At 47.1% G+C, this 17,954-nt stretch overlaps 1 protein-coding gene across 1 annotated transcript in view; it reads right to left on the bottom strand.

Annotated features, from left to right (window-relative positions):
• The window catches only part of LOC122928680 (thyroid adenoma-associated protein homolog), a 99,353-nt gene extending 83,227 nt beyond the window's left edge, over window positions 1–16,126 (bottom strand). The window contains exons 1-3 of the mRNA XM_044281774.1: window positions 15,992–16,126; window positions 10,341–10,515; window positions 9,030–9,116 (exon numbers count right to left, since the gene is read on the bottom strand). Of these exons, the coding sequence (XP_044137709.1) occupies window positions 9,030–9,116; window positions 10,341–10,515; window positions 15,992–16,113 (384 nt within the window). The 5' untranslated portion in view covers window positions 16,114–16,126. The remainder of the gene's footprint in view (window positions 1–9,029; window positions 9,117–10,340; window positions 10,516–15,991) is intronic.
• Between the last annotated feature and the right edge of the window lie 1,828 nt (window positions 16,127–17,954).

Genomic DNA, 17,954 nt, shown 5'->3' with positions numbered 1-17,954 from the left:
CTTGGGGACACTTTCAAAGTTTTCCCAATTTTTCGGACTGACTGACCTTCATGGCCACTCGTTTTTCTTTACTTGGCTGCTTTTTTATTGCCATAATACAAATTCTAACAGTCTATTCAGTAGGACTATCAGCTGTAAAAAAAAAAAAAAAAATTCACTGGTATAACTGGTATAAGGTATACGTTCCACTAGGGGTGGGCGATATAGGCGATATAGGCGATATGAATTTGGGCCACGATATGGATTTTCGCCATATCGCCTATATCGCCGGACCGCGATATGATCGCGCGCACCATGTTCTGAGCCGGCCGGCACAGCGGAGGGAGGAGGAAGGAGGAGGGAGTCCCTCCCTCCCCACTGTGTGCGGCTGCCGCTGAATACCAATGAGGACCGAGGAGGAGGAGGGGAGGGACTGTGGCCACTGCACTACCAATGAATGTGCCGGCCATATCCCTCAGGGTCCCCCTCCTCCCCCCCATCATTGGTGGCAGTTTGCAGTTCCGATCGGAGCCCCAGCAGTGTAATGCTGGGGCTCCGATCGGTTACCATGGCAGCCAGGAGTCACGCTGCTGAAGTCCTGGCTGCCATGGTATGTTAGTGAGCAGCGCATTATACTCACGTGCGCTGTGGCCGGCGGTCGCTCCTTCTTCTGTCTGTGCGGCGGATAGCTAATGCTTACAGCATTAGCAATCCGCCGCACAGACCTATGAGAAGGAGCGACCGGCGGCCACAGCGCACGTGAGTATAATGCGCTGCTCTCTGCTCACTAATATACCATGGCAGCCAGGACTTCAGCAGCGTGACTCCTGGCTGCCATGGTAACCGATCGGAGCCCCAGCATTACACTGCTGGGGCTCCGATCGGAACTGCAAACTGCCACCAATGATGGGGGTGGGAGGGGGAGGGGGACCCTGTGGCCACTGCCACAAATGATTAATAGTGGCGAGGGAGGGAGGGGGGGTTTGCGTTACCAGAGGGGGCAGATCAGAGGTTGGGGAAGGGAGGCAGATCAGAGGCTGGGGAGAAGATCAGAGGCTGGGGAAGGGGGGCAGATCAGAGGCTGGGGAGAAGATCAGAGGCTGGGGAGAAGATCAGAGGCTGGGGAGAAGATCAGAGGCTGGGGAAGGGGGGCAGATCAGAGGCTGGGGAGAAGATCAGAGGCTGGGGAGAAGATCAGAGGCTGGGGAAGGGGGGCAGATCAGAGGCTGGGGAAGGGGGGCAGATCAGAGGCTGGGGAAGGGGGGCAGATCAGAGGCTGGGGAAGGGGGGCAGATCAGAGGCTGGGGAAGGGGGGCAGATCAGAGGCTACCGCCATGGTCAGCTCCCTGCTGTTGTGTGCACTATGCACAGGGCAGCAGGGAGAGTGTAAAGTCCTATTCACCCTAATAGAGCTCTATTAGGGTGAATATGACAAGGGTTCTAGCCCTTAAGGAGGCCAATAGTTAATAAATAAAAAGTAAAAAATAAATAAAATTTAAACACCCCCCCCCCCCCAATATAGAAAACAATATATCGCAATATATATCGCATATCGCACATGCTTAAAATTATATCGCAATATAGATTTTAGGCCATATCGCCCACCCCTACGTTCCACCTATCAAAATTAAATCACTGTCGATTGGAACGCTATATTTCTGTTAAAACTGTTACTTTATTAATCAGAAAACAAAAAGGGGAAGGGAGACTAACCTATATAAAAATTCTAGGACGCCATCAATTCAGTATAGGGTTGATGAATAGGACCTATAAACCGCACTGCGGTGGATACAGCTATGGATGGGGTCACTAGAAATACCGCAGGCTAGTGCTGTACTGCTGGTTGAAGCATAGGGCCATGGGGCCGTGCTTAATCAATACCACAGAAGTTGGGCACTATGGCGCGGTCTAGGTGCTCTGAACCACTACCAGCTGTTGGATCCCTGGACTAAAATTATTCATAGACTAATCCAGTGATAGACATCTGCCTGCAGAAGCCGATCTCAATTGAAACCATCCGTTCATATAAAACGGGTGTCTGAGAATCGGCCCTGCAAACACGAATCAATGGATCTAAGCTACAGCTGGGTGGAACAGGAAAAAACTGAATTGCCGTTGCTCATCTACCTGCAGAGGGCTGAGAACCGCAGACCTCAACTGCAGTGTGAGCGCAATGCAGATACATATGAACATTATTTCATCCCCACACCACACTCGACGCGTTTCGCCATAAGGCTCGTCAGGAGTGTGTATCTGTGGTTATCAGGAGAAATATTCAAAGCTGCTGAGCCTCCGTTACAGAGACTGCAGCTGTAAGTACGAGGTGTTCATATGTATCTGCATTGCGCTCACACTGCAGTTGAGGTCTGCGGTTCTCAGCCCTCTGCAGGTAGATGAGCAACGGCAATTCAGTTTTTTCCTGTTCCACCCAGCTGTAGCTTAGATCCATTGATTCGTGTTTGCAGGGCCGATTCTCAGACACCCGTTTTATATGAACGGATGGTTTCAATTGAGATCGGCTTCTGCAGGCAGATGTCTATCACTGGATTAGTCTATGAATAATTTTAGTCCAGGGATCCAACAGCTGGTAGTGGTTCAGAGCACCTCGACCGCGCCATAGTGCCCAACTTCTGTGGTATTGATTAAGCACGGCCCCATGGCCCTATGCTTCAACCAGCAGTACAGCACTAGCCTGCGGTATTTCTAGTGACCCCATCCATAGCTGTATCCACCGCAGTGCGGTTTATAGGTCCTATTCATCGACCCTATACTGAATGGATGGCGTCCTAGAATTTTTATATAGGTTAGTCTCCCTTCCCCTTTTTGTTTTCTGAATAAAGTAACAGTTTTAACAGAAATATAGCGTTCCAATCGACAGTGATGGACTATCAGCTGTGTATCCACCTGACTTCTCCACAACGCAACTGACGGTCCCAACCCCATTTATAAGGCAAGAAATTCCACTTATTAAACCTGACAGGGCACACCTGTGAAGTGAAAACCATTTCAGGTGACTACACAAGAGTGTGCAAAGCAGTAATCAAAACAAAAGGTGGCTACTTTGAAGAACCTAGAATATGACATATTTTCAGTTGCTTCACACTTTTTTGTTATGTACAGGTCCTTCTAAAAAAATTAGCATATTGTGATAAAGTTCATTATTTTCTGTAATGTACTGATAAACATTAGACTTTCATATATTTTAGATTCATTACACACCAACTGAAGTAGTTCAAGCCTTTTATTGTTTTAATATTGATGATTTTGGCATACAGCTCATGAAAACCCAAAACTCCTATCTAAAAAAATTAGCATATCATGAAAAGGTTCTCTAAACGAGCTATTAACCTAATCATTTGAATCAACTAATTAACTCTAAACACCTGCAAAAGATTCCTGAGGCTTTTAAAAACTCCCAGCCTGGTTCATTACTCAAAACCGCAATCATGGGTAAGACTGCCGACCTGACTGCTGTCCAGAAGGCCATCATTGACACCCTCAAGCAAGAGGGTAAGACACAGAAAGAAATTTCTGAAGGAATAGACTGTTCCCAGAGTGCTGCATCAAGGCACCTCAGTGGGAAGTCTGTGGGAAGGAAAAAGTGTGTCAGAAAACGCTGCACAACGAGAAGAGGTGACCGGACCCTGAGGAAGATTGTGGAGAAGGACCGATTCCAGACCTTGGGGGACCTGTGGAAGCAGTGGACTGAGTCTGGAGTAGAAACATCCAGAGCCACCGTGTACAGGCGTGTGCAGAAAATGGGCTACAGGTGCCGCATTCCCCAGGTCAAGCCACTTTTGAACCAGAAACAGCGGCAGAAGCGCCTGACCTGGGCTACAGAGAAGCAGCACTGGACTTTTGCTCAGTGGTCCAAAGTACTTTTTTCGGATGAAAGCAAATTTTGCATGTCATTCGGAAATCAAGGTGCCAGAGTCTGGAGGAAGACTGGGGAGAGGGAAATGCCAAAATGCCTGAAGTCCAGTGTCAAGTACCCACAGTCAGTGATGGTCTGGGGTGCCATGTCAGCTGCTGGTGTTGGTCCACTGTGTTTTATCAAGGGCAGGGTCAATGCAGCTAGCTATCAGGAGATTTTGGAGCACTTCATGCTTCCATCTGCTGAAAAGCTTTATGGAGATGAAGATTTCATTTTTCAGCACGACCTGGCACCTGCTCACAGTGCCAAAACCACTGGTAAATGGTTTACTGACCATGGCATTACTGGGCTCAATTGGCCTGCCAACTCTTCTGACCTGAACCCCATAGAGAATCTGTGGGATATTGGGAAGAGAAAGTTGAGAGACGCAAGACCCAACACTCTGGATGAGCTTAAGGCCGCTATCGAAGCATCCTGGGCCTCCATAACACCTCAGCAGTGCCACAGGCTGATTGCCTCCATGCCACGCCGCATTGAAGCAGTCATTTCTGCAAAAGGATTCCCGACCAAGTATTGAGTGCATAACTGAACATAATTATTTAAAGGTTGACTTTTTTTGTATTAAAAACACTTTTCTTTTATTGGTCGGATGAAATATGCTAATTTTTTTCATGAGCTGTATGCCAAAATCATCAATATTAAAACAATAAAAGGCTTGAACTACTTCAGTTGGTGTGTAATGAATCTAAAATATATAAAAGTCTAATGTTTATCAGTACATTACAGAAAATAATGAACTTTATCACAATATGCTAATTTTTTTAGAAGGACCTGTATATAATTCCACATGTGTTAATTCATAGTTTTGATGCCTTCAGTGTAAATCTACAATTTTCATAGTCATGAAAATAAAGAAAACTCTTTGAATGAGAAGGTGTGTCCAAACTTTTGGTCTGTACTGTATATATGTGTATATATACAGTACAGACCAAAAGTTTGGACACACCTTCTCATTCAAAGAGTTTTCTTTATTTCCATGACTATGAAAATTGTAGATTCACACTGAAGGCATCACAACTATGAATTAACACATGTGGAATTATATACATAACAAAATAGTGTGAAACAACTGAAAATGTGTCATTTTCTAGGTTCTTCAAAGTAGCCACCTTTTGCTTTGATTACTGCTTTGCACACTCTTGGCATTCTCTTGATGAACTTCAAGAGGTAGTCACCTGAAATGGTTTTCACTTCACAGGTGTGCCCTGTCAGGTTTAATAAGTGGGATTTATTGCCTTATAAATGGGGTTGGGACCATCAGTTGCGTTGTGGAGAAGTCAGGTGGATACACAGCTGATAGTCCTACTGAATAGACTGTTAGAATTTCTATTATGGCAAGAAAAAAGCAGCTAAGAAAAGAAAAACAAGTGCCCATCATTACTTTAAGAAATGAAGGTCAGTCAATCCGAAAAATTGGGAAAACTTTGAAAGTGTCCCCAAGTGCAGTCACAAAAACCATCAAGAGCTACAAAGAAACTGGCTCACATGCCGACCGCCCCAGGAAAGGAAGACCAAGAGTCACCTCTGCTGCGGAGGATATGTTCATCCTGAGTCACCAGCCTCAAAAATCAGGTTAACAGCAGCTCAGATTAGACCAGGTCAATGCCACACAGAGTTCTAGCAGCAGACACATCTTTAGAACAACTGTTAAGAGGAGACTGTGTGAATCAGGCCTTCATGGTAGAATATCTGCAAAGAAACCACTGCTAAGGACAGGCAACAAGCAGAAGAGACTTGTTTGGGCTAAAGAACACAAGGAATGGACATTAGACCAGTGGAAATCTGTGCTTTGGTCTGATGAGTCCAAATTTGAGATCTTTGGTTCCAACCACCGTGTCTTTGTGCGACGCAGAAAAGGTGAACGGATGGACTCTACATGCCTGGTTCCCACCGTGAAGCATGGAGGAGGAGGTGTGATGGTGTGGGGGTGCTTTGCTGCTGACACTGTTGGGAATTTATTCAAAATTGAAGGCATACTGAACCAGCATGGCTACCACAGCATCTTGCAGCGGCATGCTATTCCATACATTTTGTGTTTAGTTGGACCATCATTTATTTTTCAACAGGACAATGACCCCAAACACACCTCCAGGCTGTGTAAGGGCTATTTGACCATGAAGGAGAGTGATGGGGTGCTGCGCCAGATGACCTGGCCTCCACAGTCACCGGACCTGAACCCAATCGAGATGGTTTGGTGTGAGCTGGACCGCAGAGTGAAGGCAAAAGGGCCAACAAGTGCTAAGCATCTCTGGGAACTCCTTCAAGACTGTTGGAAGACCATTTCAGGTGACTACCTCTTGAAGCTCATCAAGAGAATGCCAAGAGTGTGCAAAGCAGTAATCAAAGCAAAAGGTGGCTACTTTGAAGAACCTAGAATATGACATATTTTCAGTTGATTCACACTTTTTTGTTATGTATATAATTCCACGTGTTAATTCATAGTTTTGATGCCTTTAGTGTGAATCTACAATTTTCATAGTCATGAAAATAAAGAAAACTCTTTAAAGGGAGTCTTTCACCTAAAATGACCATTACACAACACAAACATCATGATAACCATTACATTCCCCATATTATAATCTTACCTTTCATATTGCTGTCCGTCGCCTATTCTCTCTTAAAAACGCTTTTAATCCATATGCTAATTAGGTTCTGAAGGTGCCCAGGGGCGGCGTTTATGCGGCCGGTGCCCAGGCTCCACGGCGCTGTTCAAATCAAACCCCTCCCCTTTCACCCCTCTGGCCCGCCCTCGGTTCGTCAGATACCATCATCCAGTTAATGACAAATCCGGCGCCTGCGCCTGCGCACTCCATTACCCACTAGGGCAGAGGCAGCAGAGCGTTTAATGCGCATGCGCCGGCCCGATCTAGCCGGCGGAAGTAAACTACCAAAATATCGGGATGTACGGGCCGGCGCATGCGCATTAAACGCTCTGCTGCCTCTGCCCTAGTGGGTAATGGAGTGCGCAGGCGCCGGATTTGTCATTAACTGGAGGATGGTATCTGACGAACCGAGGGCGGGCCAGAGGGGTGAAAGGGGAGGGGTTTGATTTGAACAGCGCCGTGGAGCCTGGGCACCGGCCGCATAAACGCCGCCCCTGGGCACCTTCAGAACCTAATTAGCATATGGATTAAAAGCGTTTTTAAGAGAGAATAGGCGACGGACAGCAATATGAAAGGTAAGATTATAATATGGGGAATGTAATGGTTATCATGATGTTTGTGGTGTATAATTGTCATTTTAGGTGAAAGACTCCCTTTAAATGAGAATGTATGTCCAAACTTTTGGTCTGTACTATATATATATATATATTCCTGCCCATCTCTTAACAGGTTAACCTGGTGTGCTGACCACATCCATGTCGCATCACCCGCCAAAAAATGTATTACGGACAAAAATTGGACAGTTCTATAGGAAGCTGGTCCTTCTGTTATGCAAAATGTGTAATGCACATAGCTGGTATCTGTGTTTTGCGTATTCGCAATTTGCAGACCGCAAAAGCGGCAACCGCCATGTGCATGAGCCCTACAGGGGTTCTCATGACATTTTGTCTAATTAGCACATGGTACTAACCTGTGGAGGGAAGATGTTTTCTTGCGTACATTTACCTTAATAAATATGAACTAAAATGTAAGAAAACTCTAGTAGAAGTGTTTTATGTCAACTTAAAGGGGTTGTCCCACTTTGCTTTTTCAATCTTACCAGCAGTAAATGTCCTGATAACTTCCTGGTTTGGCTCCTGTAGTTGAGTGAAGGCCGGCCACGCCTCCTCATGACTCACCCTGAGAGCTCAGTCCTTGCGTGCTCGTTCATGTGGATGAGTCATCCTTCTGGAGCCGACAATGTATGTGAGGCCCCCCCCCCCCCCTCAGTATAATAAGTGAGTGAGGCCCCCCCCCCAGTATAATAAACTTGTGTGCCGCCCCCCACCCCAGTATAATAAACATTGAGTGCGGCCCCCCCCCCAGTATAATATACATTGAGTGCACCCCCCCAGTATAATATACATTGAGTGCGCCCCCCCCAGTATAATATACATTGAGTGCGGCCCCACCCCCCCAGTATAATAAACATTGAGTGCGGCCCCCCCCCCCCCCAGTATAATAAACATTGAGTGCGGCCCCCGCCGCCAGTATAATAAACATTGAGTGCGGCCCCCCCCCCCCAGTATAATAAACATTGGTGGCGCAGTGGGAAGTGCCAATGAGGGTTAAAAAAATAAATAAAAAATTAACTCACCTCCACCAATTGATCACGCAGCTGCCGGTCTCCTGTTCTTTCTTTAGGACCTGTCAAAGGACCTGTGGTGACATCACTGTGGTCATCACATGGTACATCATATGATCCATCACCATGGTAATGGACCATGTGATTAGCTCAGTGACTGTCACCACAGGTCCTGAAGCAAGAACAGGAGACCGGCAGCTGCGCTATCAATTGGTGGAGGGGAGTTAATTTTTTATTTATTTTTTAACCCTCATTGGCACTTCCCACTGCGCCACCAATGTTTATTATACTGGGTGGGGGGGGCCGCACTAAATGTATTATACTGGGGGGGGGGGGCCGCACTCAATGTTTATTATACTGGGGGGGGGGCCTCACTCAATGTTTATTATACTGGGGGGGGGGGGGGCCGCACTCAATGTTTATTATACTGGGGTGTTCGGGGGGCGCACTGCGCCACCAATGTCAATACAAATGCAGGAGGTGGGTGCCGGAGTGAAATAGCCGGCACCCGACCTCTATGATAGGGGGCTGCGATCAGCGGCAGTTAACCCCTAAGGTGCCGCTCCCTGTCATAGAGGTCGGGTGCCGGCTATTTGATTCCGGCACCCGCCTCCTGTATTTGCGCATGCGCGGACGTGCGCGTACTCGTACGAATAGAGAGGCGGCCCGATGACTGTGTTCAGCAGTTGTGCGCAGGCGCGGCACAGCGATGCGGCCGGCCAGAAGAGGCCGTATCCATGGGATACTGAAATAAACAAAGGGATCGCATATCTGGATTTATTGAAAGGTAGCTTTTTGATAATGACATAGATAGGAAGATATGTTCTGTGGGGGTAAATAAATTAGATAAAACATATTTAATGAAGAGGGACAACCCCTTTAAGCTCACCTCTTTACTCTGTAAGAGGCGAGTCAAAAATGGTTCTCTGTGCTGTGCCACAAGGTTTGGTCTGTCCTGGGAAATCCTTTCTAGAACCTGAGGAAAACAACAGAGGTGCATATGTTCACTCAGAACGTCATTTTATTAAACCAATCAATAAGGAATCATTTCCTTTGCACAAAACACTATAAGAGCACCTCATATACGTTTGTAAAGTAACAGAATTGTATAACTGTAGATGTCATGTGTTTCCAGTCAGTCTATTCATTAATATAAACATATAGATTAAATACACGTAAAGAAACATTAGTATCCAGGATTACTAATCAAGGATTTCTGGGGTTTTACATTACCAACATATCGATGACTTATCCACAGGACAGGTCATCAGGTCAGCGAGGGTTACACCCGGCACCCCCGCCAATCAGCTGTTGGCAGCAGTAGTGGTTCCAGAAGTAAACAGCGTATAGACAACCGCTTTGTGCACTGTGTAATGGCAATTCTCAAGTATATCATCTAAGGGTTCATTCACATGTCCATTAGGTAAATACAGTATTCTGTCCTGGCAGAGGGGCACTGCCAGATCCCTATTCACTATAAAGGGATTCCACAGACATCAGGCTGGTCTACAGCATAAATACCAGATGTCTGCCAGAAAACCACTGCTGCACGCAGCAGTATTTCTCTGGAGAACGCCGGCATTCGGATCTCATTATAGTGAATGGGGATCTGGCGGTGCTTGGCTATGCCCGATTCGGTAGCTCTGGTAGACAGAGTACCGGATTTACCTAACAGAGATGAGAACCTATCCTTAGCTCCAATGTACTTGAAAAGGAGTTGAGCTGCAATACCCCAAAACAGCCAATACACAGTGTACAGAGCTGTGTTCCTGTCGAGCTGATCGGTGGGGTGACACCCTGACTGATCTCATACTGATGACCTATTCTTTTTTGGTCCTGGAAAGGCTTCATTCTGTGAATGGAGTTGACACAGAGGCAAAAAGACTACACTATGGATCCTGTGTCTCCGATAGAAGCATTCTCTCCTAGAAGTAATGCAAGGGAATAATACAGCATGCATCAAAGGACAGAATATATAGGGGAAAACCTGTATGAGTCTCTATATAGAATAGAAGACACACAGAGGGATAATACAAGCCTATTGAATTCTACAGGCACTGTAAATATAGATTATTTTAGGCATCTGTAAGTGGATCCCGACAGAAGAAAACTTCACTTCCTCAGTCCTGCCTGTAATGAATGCCGCAATATAGGTCTGTCATGCAACTACCTACCTGCTGTCAGACCCCCTTTCATTTACCTTTTCTAGCTTCAGGAAAAAACTGGAAGAGCTGCTACAAGCCATCTGCGTGGTGAAGATATAATGGAGTAATGGAAGCAGCTCATCACCAGAAAGGGTTTTCAGTACACGTGCTGCTTCTAACGCCTGGACAGCCTCATCTAGATGCTTGTCTTTACAGCGCTTCACTGATGATCTGTGGAGAAATAGACAATACCATGACAAAAGGATAGCCAAAAGCAGAAGATGTGGGAGTGGGCAGCACGGTGGCTCAGTACATAGTTAGGCTACTTTCACACTAGCGTTCGGCTGTCCGCTCGTGAGCTCCGTTTGAAGGGGCTCACGAGCGGACCCGAACGCTTCCGTCCAGCCCTGATGCAGTCTGAATGGATGCAGATCCGCTCAGACTGCATCAGTCTGGCGGCGTTCAGCCTCCGCTCCGCTCGCCTCCGCACGGACAGGCGGACAGCTGAACGCTGCTTGCAGCGTTCGGGTGTCCGCCTGGCCGTGCGGAGGCGTGCGGATCCGTCCAGACTTACAATGTAAGTCAATGGGGACGGATCCGTTTGAAGATGCCACAATATGGCTCAATCTTCAAGCGGATCCGTCCCCCATTGACTTTACATTGAAAGTCTGGACGGATCCGTCCGAGGCTATTTTCACACTTAGCTTTTATATGCCAATATAATGCAGACGGATCCGTTCTGAACGGAGCCTCCGTCTGCATTATTATGATCGGATCAGTTCAGAACGGATCCGATCGAACGCTAGTGTGAAAGTAGCCTTAGCACTGCTGAAATCCCGGGGTTCGGGGATCCAACGTGACCAACATCTGCATGGACTTTTACCATCATCCCCTCTAATGCTACTACAAGTGAGCCTGGAAGAGGCTGGGTTCAGACTGTATCATTTTTGTCTACACAGTGAAAATGCCGGTTTTTACGTTGCTAGGAATTTCATAGCTACCAATGGTAGTAACAATTCCAGGATCAGTACAACACACATCACACATAGTGAACTTGCCGGCTAAAGTGCAGTGCATTTTTGGACGCAGCAGAAGGTGTTTCTGTGGCAGAAGCAATGCCACAGATCACATATATGCAAGTCCTGATCAAAAGTTTAAGACCACTTGAAAAATGGCAAAAAATCATATTTAGTATGGCTGGATCTTAACAAGGTTCCAAGTAGAGCTTCAACATGCGACAAGAAGAAATGAGAGTGAGACAAAACATTTTTTGAGCATTCAATTTAATGAAAACAACGAATAAACTGAAACAGGCTGTTTTTCAGCTGATCAAAAGTTTAGGACCGCATGCCTTTAAAAGGCCAAATCTGTGCAAAGATGTGGATTCATTGTCATTTTCTGTCAGGAAGTCACATGTTGTGATGGCAAAGGCAAAAAAACTCTCCCTTTTTGAACGTGGTCGGGTTGGTGAACTGCATAAGCAGGGTCTCTCACTTGTGCCATCGCTGCTGAGGTGGGACGCAGTAAGACAGTCATTTGGAATTTCTTAAATGATCCTGAGGGTTATGGAACAAAAAAGTCAAGTGGAAGTCCCCAAAAAAATTTCATTAGCACTGAGCCGGAGGATCCAATTGGCTGTCCGTCAAGACACTGGACGATCCTCGACCTAAATTAAGGCCCTTACTGGTGCTGACTGCAGCCCCATAACCATCAGACGGTATCTGAGACTGAAGGGCTTCAAAAACAAAAAACGTCTTCAAAGACCTCGTCTCCTTGAACGCCACAGAACTGCTCGTTTGGACTTTGCAAGAGAGCACCAAACATGGGACATTCATGGTGGAAGAAAGTTTTATTCTCTGATGGTCCTGATGGTTTCCAACGTTACTGGCATGACAAGCAGATCCCACCCGAGATGTTTTCTACGCGCCACAGTGGAGGGGGCGCCATAATGGTCTGGGGTGCTTTTTCCTTCAGTGGAACAATGGAGCTTCAGGAAGTGCAGGGGCGTCAAACGACCGCAGGCTATGTCCAGATGTTGCAGAGAGCATTCCTCATGACTGAGGGCCCTCGTCTGTATGCTAACGACTGGGTTTTCAACAGGACAACGCTACAGTACACAATGCCCGCAGGACAAGGGACTTCTTCCAGGAGAATAACATCACTCTTTTGGCCCATCCTGCGTGTTCCCCTGATCTAAATCCAATTGAGAACCTTTGGGGATGGATGGCAAGGGAAGTTTACAAAAATGGACAACAGTTCCAGAGAGTTGATGGCCTTCGTGCGGCCGTCTTCACCACTTGGAGAAATGTTCCCACTCACCTCATGGAAACGCTTGCATCAAGCATGCCGAAACAAATTTTTGAAGTGATAAACAATAACGGCGGAGCTACTCATTACTGAGTTCATGTTTGGAAGTTGGATTTCTGTTTTGGGGGGTTTAGTTTTTTTTGGGAGGTGTGGTCCTAAACTTTTGATCAGCTGAAAAACAGCCTGTTTCAGTTTATTCGTTGTTTTCATTAAATTGAATGCTAAAAAATTGTTTTGTTTCACTCCCATTTCTTCTTGTTGCATGTTGAAGCTCTACTTGGAACCTTGTTAAGATCCAGCCATGCTAAATATGATTTTTTGCAATTTTTTAAGTGGTCTTAAACTTTTGATCAGAACTGTATCATTGTCCCAATACTATATACAAATGCAGAAATCTTTAAATTGATTTTCCAGGATGTTTATATCCTCAGGATAAGCCATCAATCAGATCGGTGGGTCCTACATTCCACGCTGCCACCAGTCAGCTGTTTGGGAGCAGCGCTGCAGTATCCAGCTCTGTCCACTCCACAATGGAGAGAGATTGGTGGCTCCAGCGCCGGAGCTACTCCGGAATGTTAAAGGGGTTGTCCAATTTATATTTATTGATGACCTATCCTCAGGATAGGTCATCAATATCAGATCGGCGGGCGTCCAACAGCCGAGACCCCCGCCGATCAGCTGTTTGAAGAGAAGACGCGCGCTGTGCCAGCGCTGCCTTCTTTTCATTGTTTACCTGCTCGCTGTCGCATCTGCAGCGGTGAGCAGGTGTAATTACACCCAAGCCGTCCCATTCATTTCAATGGGACGGCTCGTTCTTATACACTTCCATAGGAGCGATCCGTCCCATTGAAATGTGTGGGAAGGCTTGGGTGTAATTACACCTGCTCACCGCTGCAGATGCGACAGCGAGCAGGTAAACAATAAAAAGGAGGCAGCGGTGGCACGGCGCGCGTCTTCTCTTCAAACAGCTGATCGGCGGGGGTCCCAGCTGTCAGAAACCCAGCTATCTGATATTAAATATGCTGCCTCTGTATACATACATTTAGCATCAACACAGTCTAGGGGCCTCCATTACAGTCCTCGGGAAGCCACCCAGCTCTCCAAAGATCCTGAAAGATAATTCTGCCATTATAATTCCCTTTTCCCATATTGCTGCATAATCAGGCAGGTTTGCCATTCGGGAAGTTAATGAGGTATACTGGAGACCAATGTAGACATATAGCATACTCACTGTTGTCCTGATGCCATATGTATGTACCAAGTGTGGTCACCATTATGATGACCCTGTAGAGGTTTTTACCCAGCTCTCCCACACTGTTATGTAGTGATAATTCCTCCCATATGGCCAGACTGACTTGTCACCCTGCACAGCACAGACTACAGAGCCCCAATACATTGTGTGTGTCTGTGATACAGTATCAGAGCAGCAGGACATCACAGCCATACACAGGATGTTACCCAGCTTTCCCTCATGGCACATTACCAGTTCTGCCTAGGTACACACGGATATACTGCAGGATACTGTAGGATAATTAGTCGGATTGCTATTCAGGAAACCAAGGTAAGAAACCTTTTGCTTTTTTAGCCCCAAAAAGATGATTCCCAAGTGTCCATAGTCTCTGTCTGGTAGTCATTTCCCATCCTGAACACTGCCCCTGTGATGGGACCTTTGAGCATTATAATGATCCATAATGCTGCGTATCCCAGCCCGACAGCGGCTGTAATGAACTGTACTCACATAATGCCATCAGTTCAAATCATTACAGCTGATGACGGGCAGGGACACACAGCATTAAAAATCATTAAAAGGCCTCATGCACACGACCGTTGTGTGTTTTGCGGTCCACAAATTGCGGTTACGCAAAACACAGATGGCATCCGTGTGCATTCCACAATTTGAGGAACGGCACGGACAGCCATTAATAATAGGACAGGTTACATTTTTTTTACGGAGCAACGGATGCAGAAAGCACACAGAGTGCTGTCCGCATTTTTTGCGGCCCAATTGAAGCTTATGGGTCCGCATCCAAGCCGCAAATACTGCGGCTCGGATGCGGACCACAACAACGGTCGTGTGCATGAGGCCTTATGCAGTGAAGTCCCATTACAAGAGCAGAGTTCAAGCCAGGAAACTATGCTCCCACACGGAGCGTGTTTCCCCACTGTCAACTCACTTGTCTGGGATGGGCCTAACCCTGGGTTCACACCTGAGCGTTTCTGAGACGCGCATAAAACGCGCGTATTTGTCGCGCGTTTTTATGCGCGTTTTTTGCAATAGTAAACGCGCGTTTGTGTGATTGACTGCAGTGTTGTCCAATGAGTCTATGGCCCAAACGCGCGACAAACGCCCCAAAAAAAGCTCAAGTACTTGTTTATGCGTCGGGCGTTTTACAGCGCGTTCAAACGCGCTGTAAAACGCTCAAGTGTGAACCAGGGCCATAGGGAAGCATTGGTTTTCACGTGTTGAGCGTTTTACAGCGCGTTTGAACGCGCTGTAAAACGCTCAGGTGTGAACTTAGGGTAAGTGTATGGTCACACATTCAGGTTTATGCAGTTTCAGAAGTGAAAATCAGAAGTGGATCATAAAAGGAGAGAACATATCAAGGGCTGATACTTCTCGTTTACTCCCGATTTTGGCTTCAACAGCTGCATCAAAAAACCTGAACGTGTGGCTGTACCCTTAGACACCAAAAACTGTTTCACTGCAGAAGGTTGGGGAGGTCTCGCGGCAGTTTCGCTGCAGCAGGCCGGGGGGCGGTTTCGCTGCGGCAGGCCGGGGGGGGGGGGGCGGTTTCGCTGCGAAAGGCCGGGGGGGCGGTTTCGCTGCGAAAGGCCGGGGGGGGGGGGGGGGGCGGTTTCGCTGTACCCTTAGACACCAAAAACTGTTTCACTGCAGAAGGTAGGGGTGGTCTAGCGGCAGTTTCGCTGCGGCAGGCCGGGGGGGCGGTTTCGCTGCGGCAGGCCGGGGGGGGCGGTTTCGCTGCGAAAGGCCGGGGGGGGCGGTTTCGCTGCGAAAGGCCGGGGGGCGGTTTCGCTGCGAAAGGCCGGGGGGGCGGTTTCGCTGCGAAAGGCCGGGGGGGCGGTATCGCTGCGAAAGGCCGGGGGGCAGTCTCAAGGCGGCAGGCTGGGCGGTTTCGAGAAGGCAGCAGACTTTTGTCCGCGCCAAAAATAAAGGCTAACGAAATGGTGATGGAAATCTACCATAACATGTACATTTTGGTGCGAACACGCTGAGAAATCTACATGAAAACTTGTACAGCAGCAGCAGCAGGCATAAGCCTTCCACCACAGAAAGCACATAACCTGCTCACTGCTATCAGGCAATGTGTAGTAATGCACGGACAGCTCGTCAGTACACACTGCAAGGCTATATGAGAGGGAAGCTGGACGGGGCACTCACTCTGCGAACTGGCTGAGCGCCTGCGCCACTGAACACAGGGAATGCAGCCCCTGCTCCTGATAGAAACGAGCACACTGCCCGGGCTCCATCTCTTCAGCGTGGGCCATCCTGGAAGCAGCCATCAGCTGTCAGCCCTGCCCTCACCACAGTGTACTTCCCACCAGTGGTAACGATGTCCGCGCTGCACATCGCCCCCTGCTGACGCGGAGGAGAACTGACACCGGACAGCAGCTGCTCTGCAGCTTTGACCATGGGGCCGACGTGCACCGGTCTCTATGAAAGCAGAGCAGTTTCCCACCGTATTTGTGTCTTGTGATGCAAATACAGTTGATATATTACAGCAGGAGCCTGTGCTGCAATCCTGAGGGGTCGTGGTGACAGGACAGCAGCATCCCTTATACAGGGTGAAACCTGGGTCAGTATTGTCACCAACCTGCGTTTACTTCGGGATCTACACAGGACAGTGAAAGAGTAATTTATGAAAAATGAAGGTCAGAGAATGGTACATGGTGTAAGGGTACTTTCACACTTGCGTTAAACTTTTCCGATATTGAGTTCCGTCCTAGGGACTCAATACCGGAAAAAAACTGATCAGTTTTATCCTGAACTTGCATTCTGAATGGATGCATCAAGATGTCTTCAGTCACTGTACGGTTTTTGGACGGAGAAAATACTGCAGCATGCTGTAGTATTTTCTCAGTCCAAAATTCTGGAACATTTGCCGGAATGCCGTATCCGGCATTATTTTCCATTGAAATGCATTAATGCCGAATCCGACCCCAAGTGTTTCGGAAAAACGGATTGGGGTTTGCAGTCTGCGCGTGCTCAGACCTTTAAAAATGTGAAAAAGATAAATACTGGATCAGTTTTTCCGGATGACAACCTGAGAGACAGATCCGGTATTGCAATGCATTTGTGAGACGGATCCGTCTACAAATGCTGTCTGTTTGCATAGCGATGGAACTGCCTTCCGGAATCCAGCAACGCTAGTGTGAAAGTACCCTAAGCCCTGCTTGGTGACTCCTCCACATCGCAGAGTTCTTATCCACACTGTAGTTCATTCAAAACATTTCTTGATTTTTCCTGTAAGAGGAAACCACTTTTCTTTTGAATTCACAACAGTAAATTTATTTTAAGAAAAAATCCATACCTCCCCAACCATCCTGCATTTCAGTGGCCGAGGTATGTCCTGATTTCAGCTGAATCTGCATTCTGAGGATGCAGTGGTGACACAGAGAGCCCCCAGCTCCCTGCTCCACCATTCACCGACCGCACTTTACCCAACAACCACGTGACCCAGCCAGAGCCCTGACTTGAACCCAATCAAACATCTCCGGAGCGACTTGAAAATGGAGGTCTAACCAATGGTCCCCATCCAAGCTGAGAGAGCTTAAGAGGATTTGCAGAGAAGAAGGGCAGAAAATCCCCAAATCCAGATGTGTAAACCTTGTGGCATCATCCCCAAGAAGACTGGAGACTGTAATCACTGGCAAAGGTGCTTCCACTAAGTACAGAGTAAGGCTACATTCACACGACCGTATGTGTTTTGCGGTCCGCAAATTGCGGATCAGCAAAACACGGATACCAGCAGTGTGAATGTAGCCGGCCCTATGATAGAAATGCCTATTCTTGTCCGCATCTTTTGCGGCTCCATTGAAATGAATGGGTCCGCAAACACTCGGAATTGCGGAAAGGATGTGGAGCCAAAAATACGGTCGTGTGAATGTAGCCTAAAGGGTCTGAATACTTACGTCAATGCAAGATTTTAGTTTTTCCTCTTCAAAAAATTCAAAGATTTTTAACCTTCTGTTTTCACTTTTAATCATGGGGTACTGAGTGCAGAATGATATAACAACATGATTTTTTTTTTTTTTTAAATTTAAGACAAGACCACAACATAATATGTAAGAAAAAAAGTGGAATGGTCTGAAGACTTTCCGAATGCATTGTATGTATACACTCC

This window comes from Bufo gargarizans, chromosome 1 (assembly GCF_014858855.1).
Source record: "Bufo gargarizans isolate SCDJY-AF-19 chromosome 1, ASM1485885v1, whole genome shotgun sequence".
NCBI lineage: Eukaryota > Metazoa > Chordata > Amphibia > Anura > Bufonidae > Bufo > Bufo gargarizans.
This window is presented reverse-complemented; position numbering and strand designations above follow the sequence as displayed.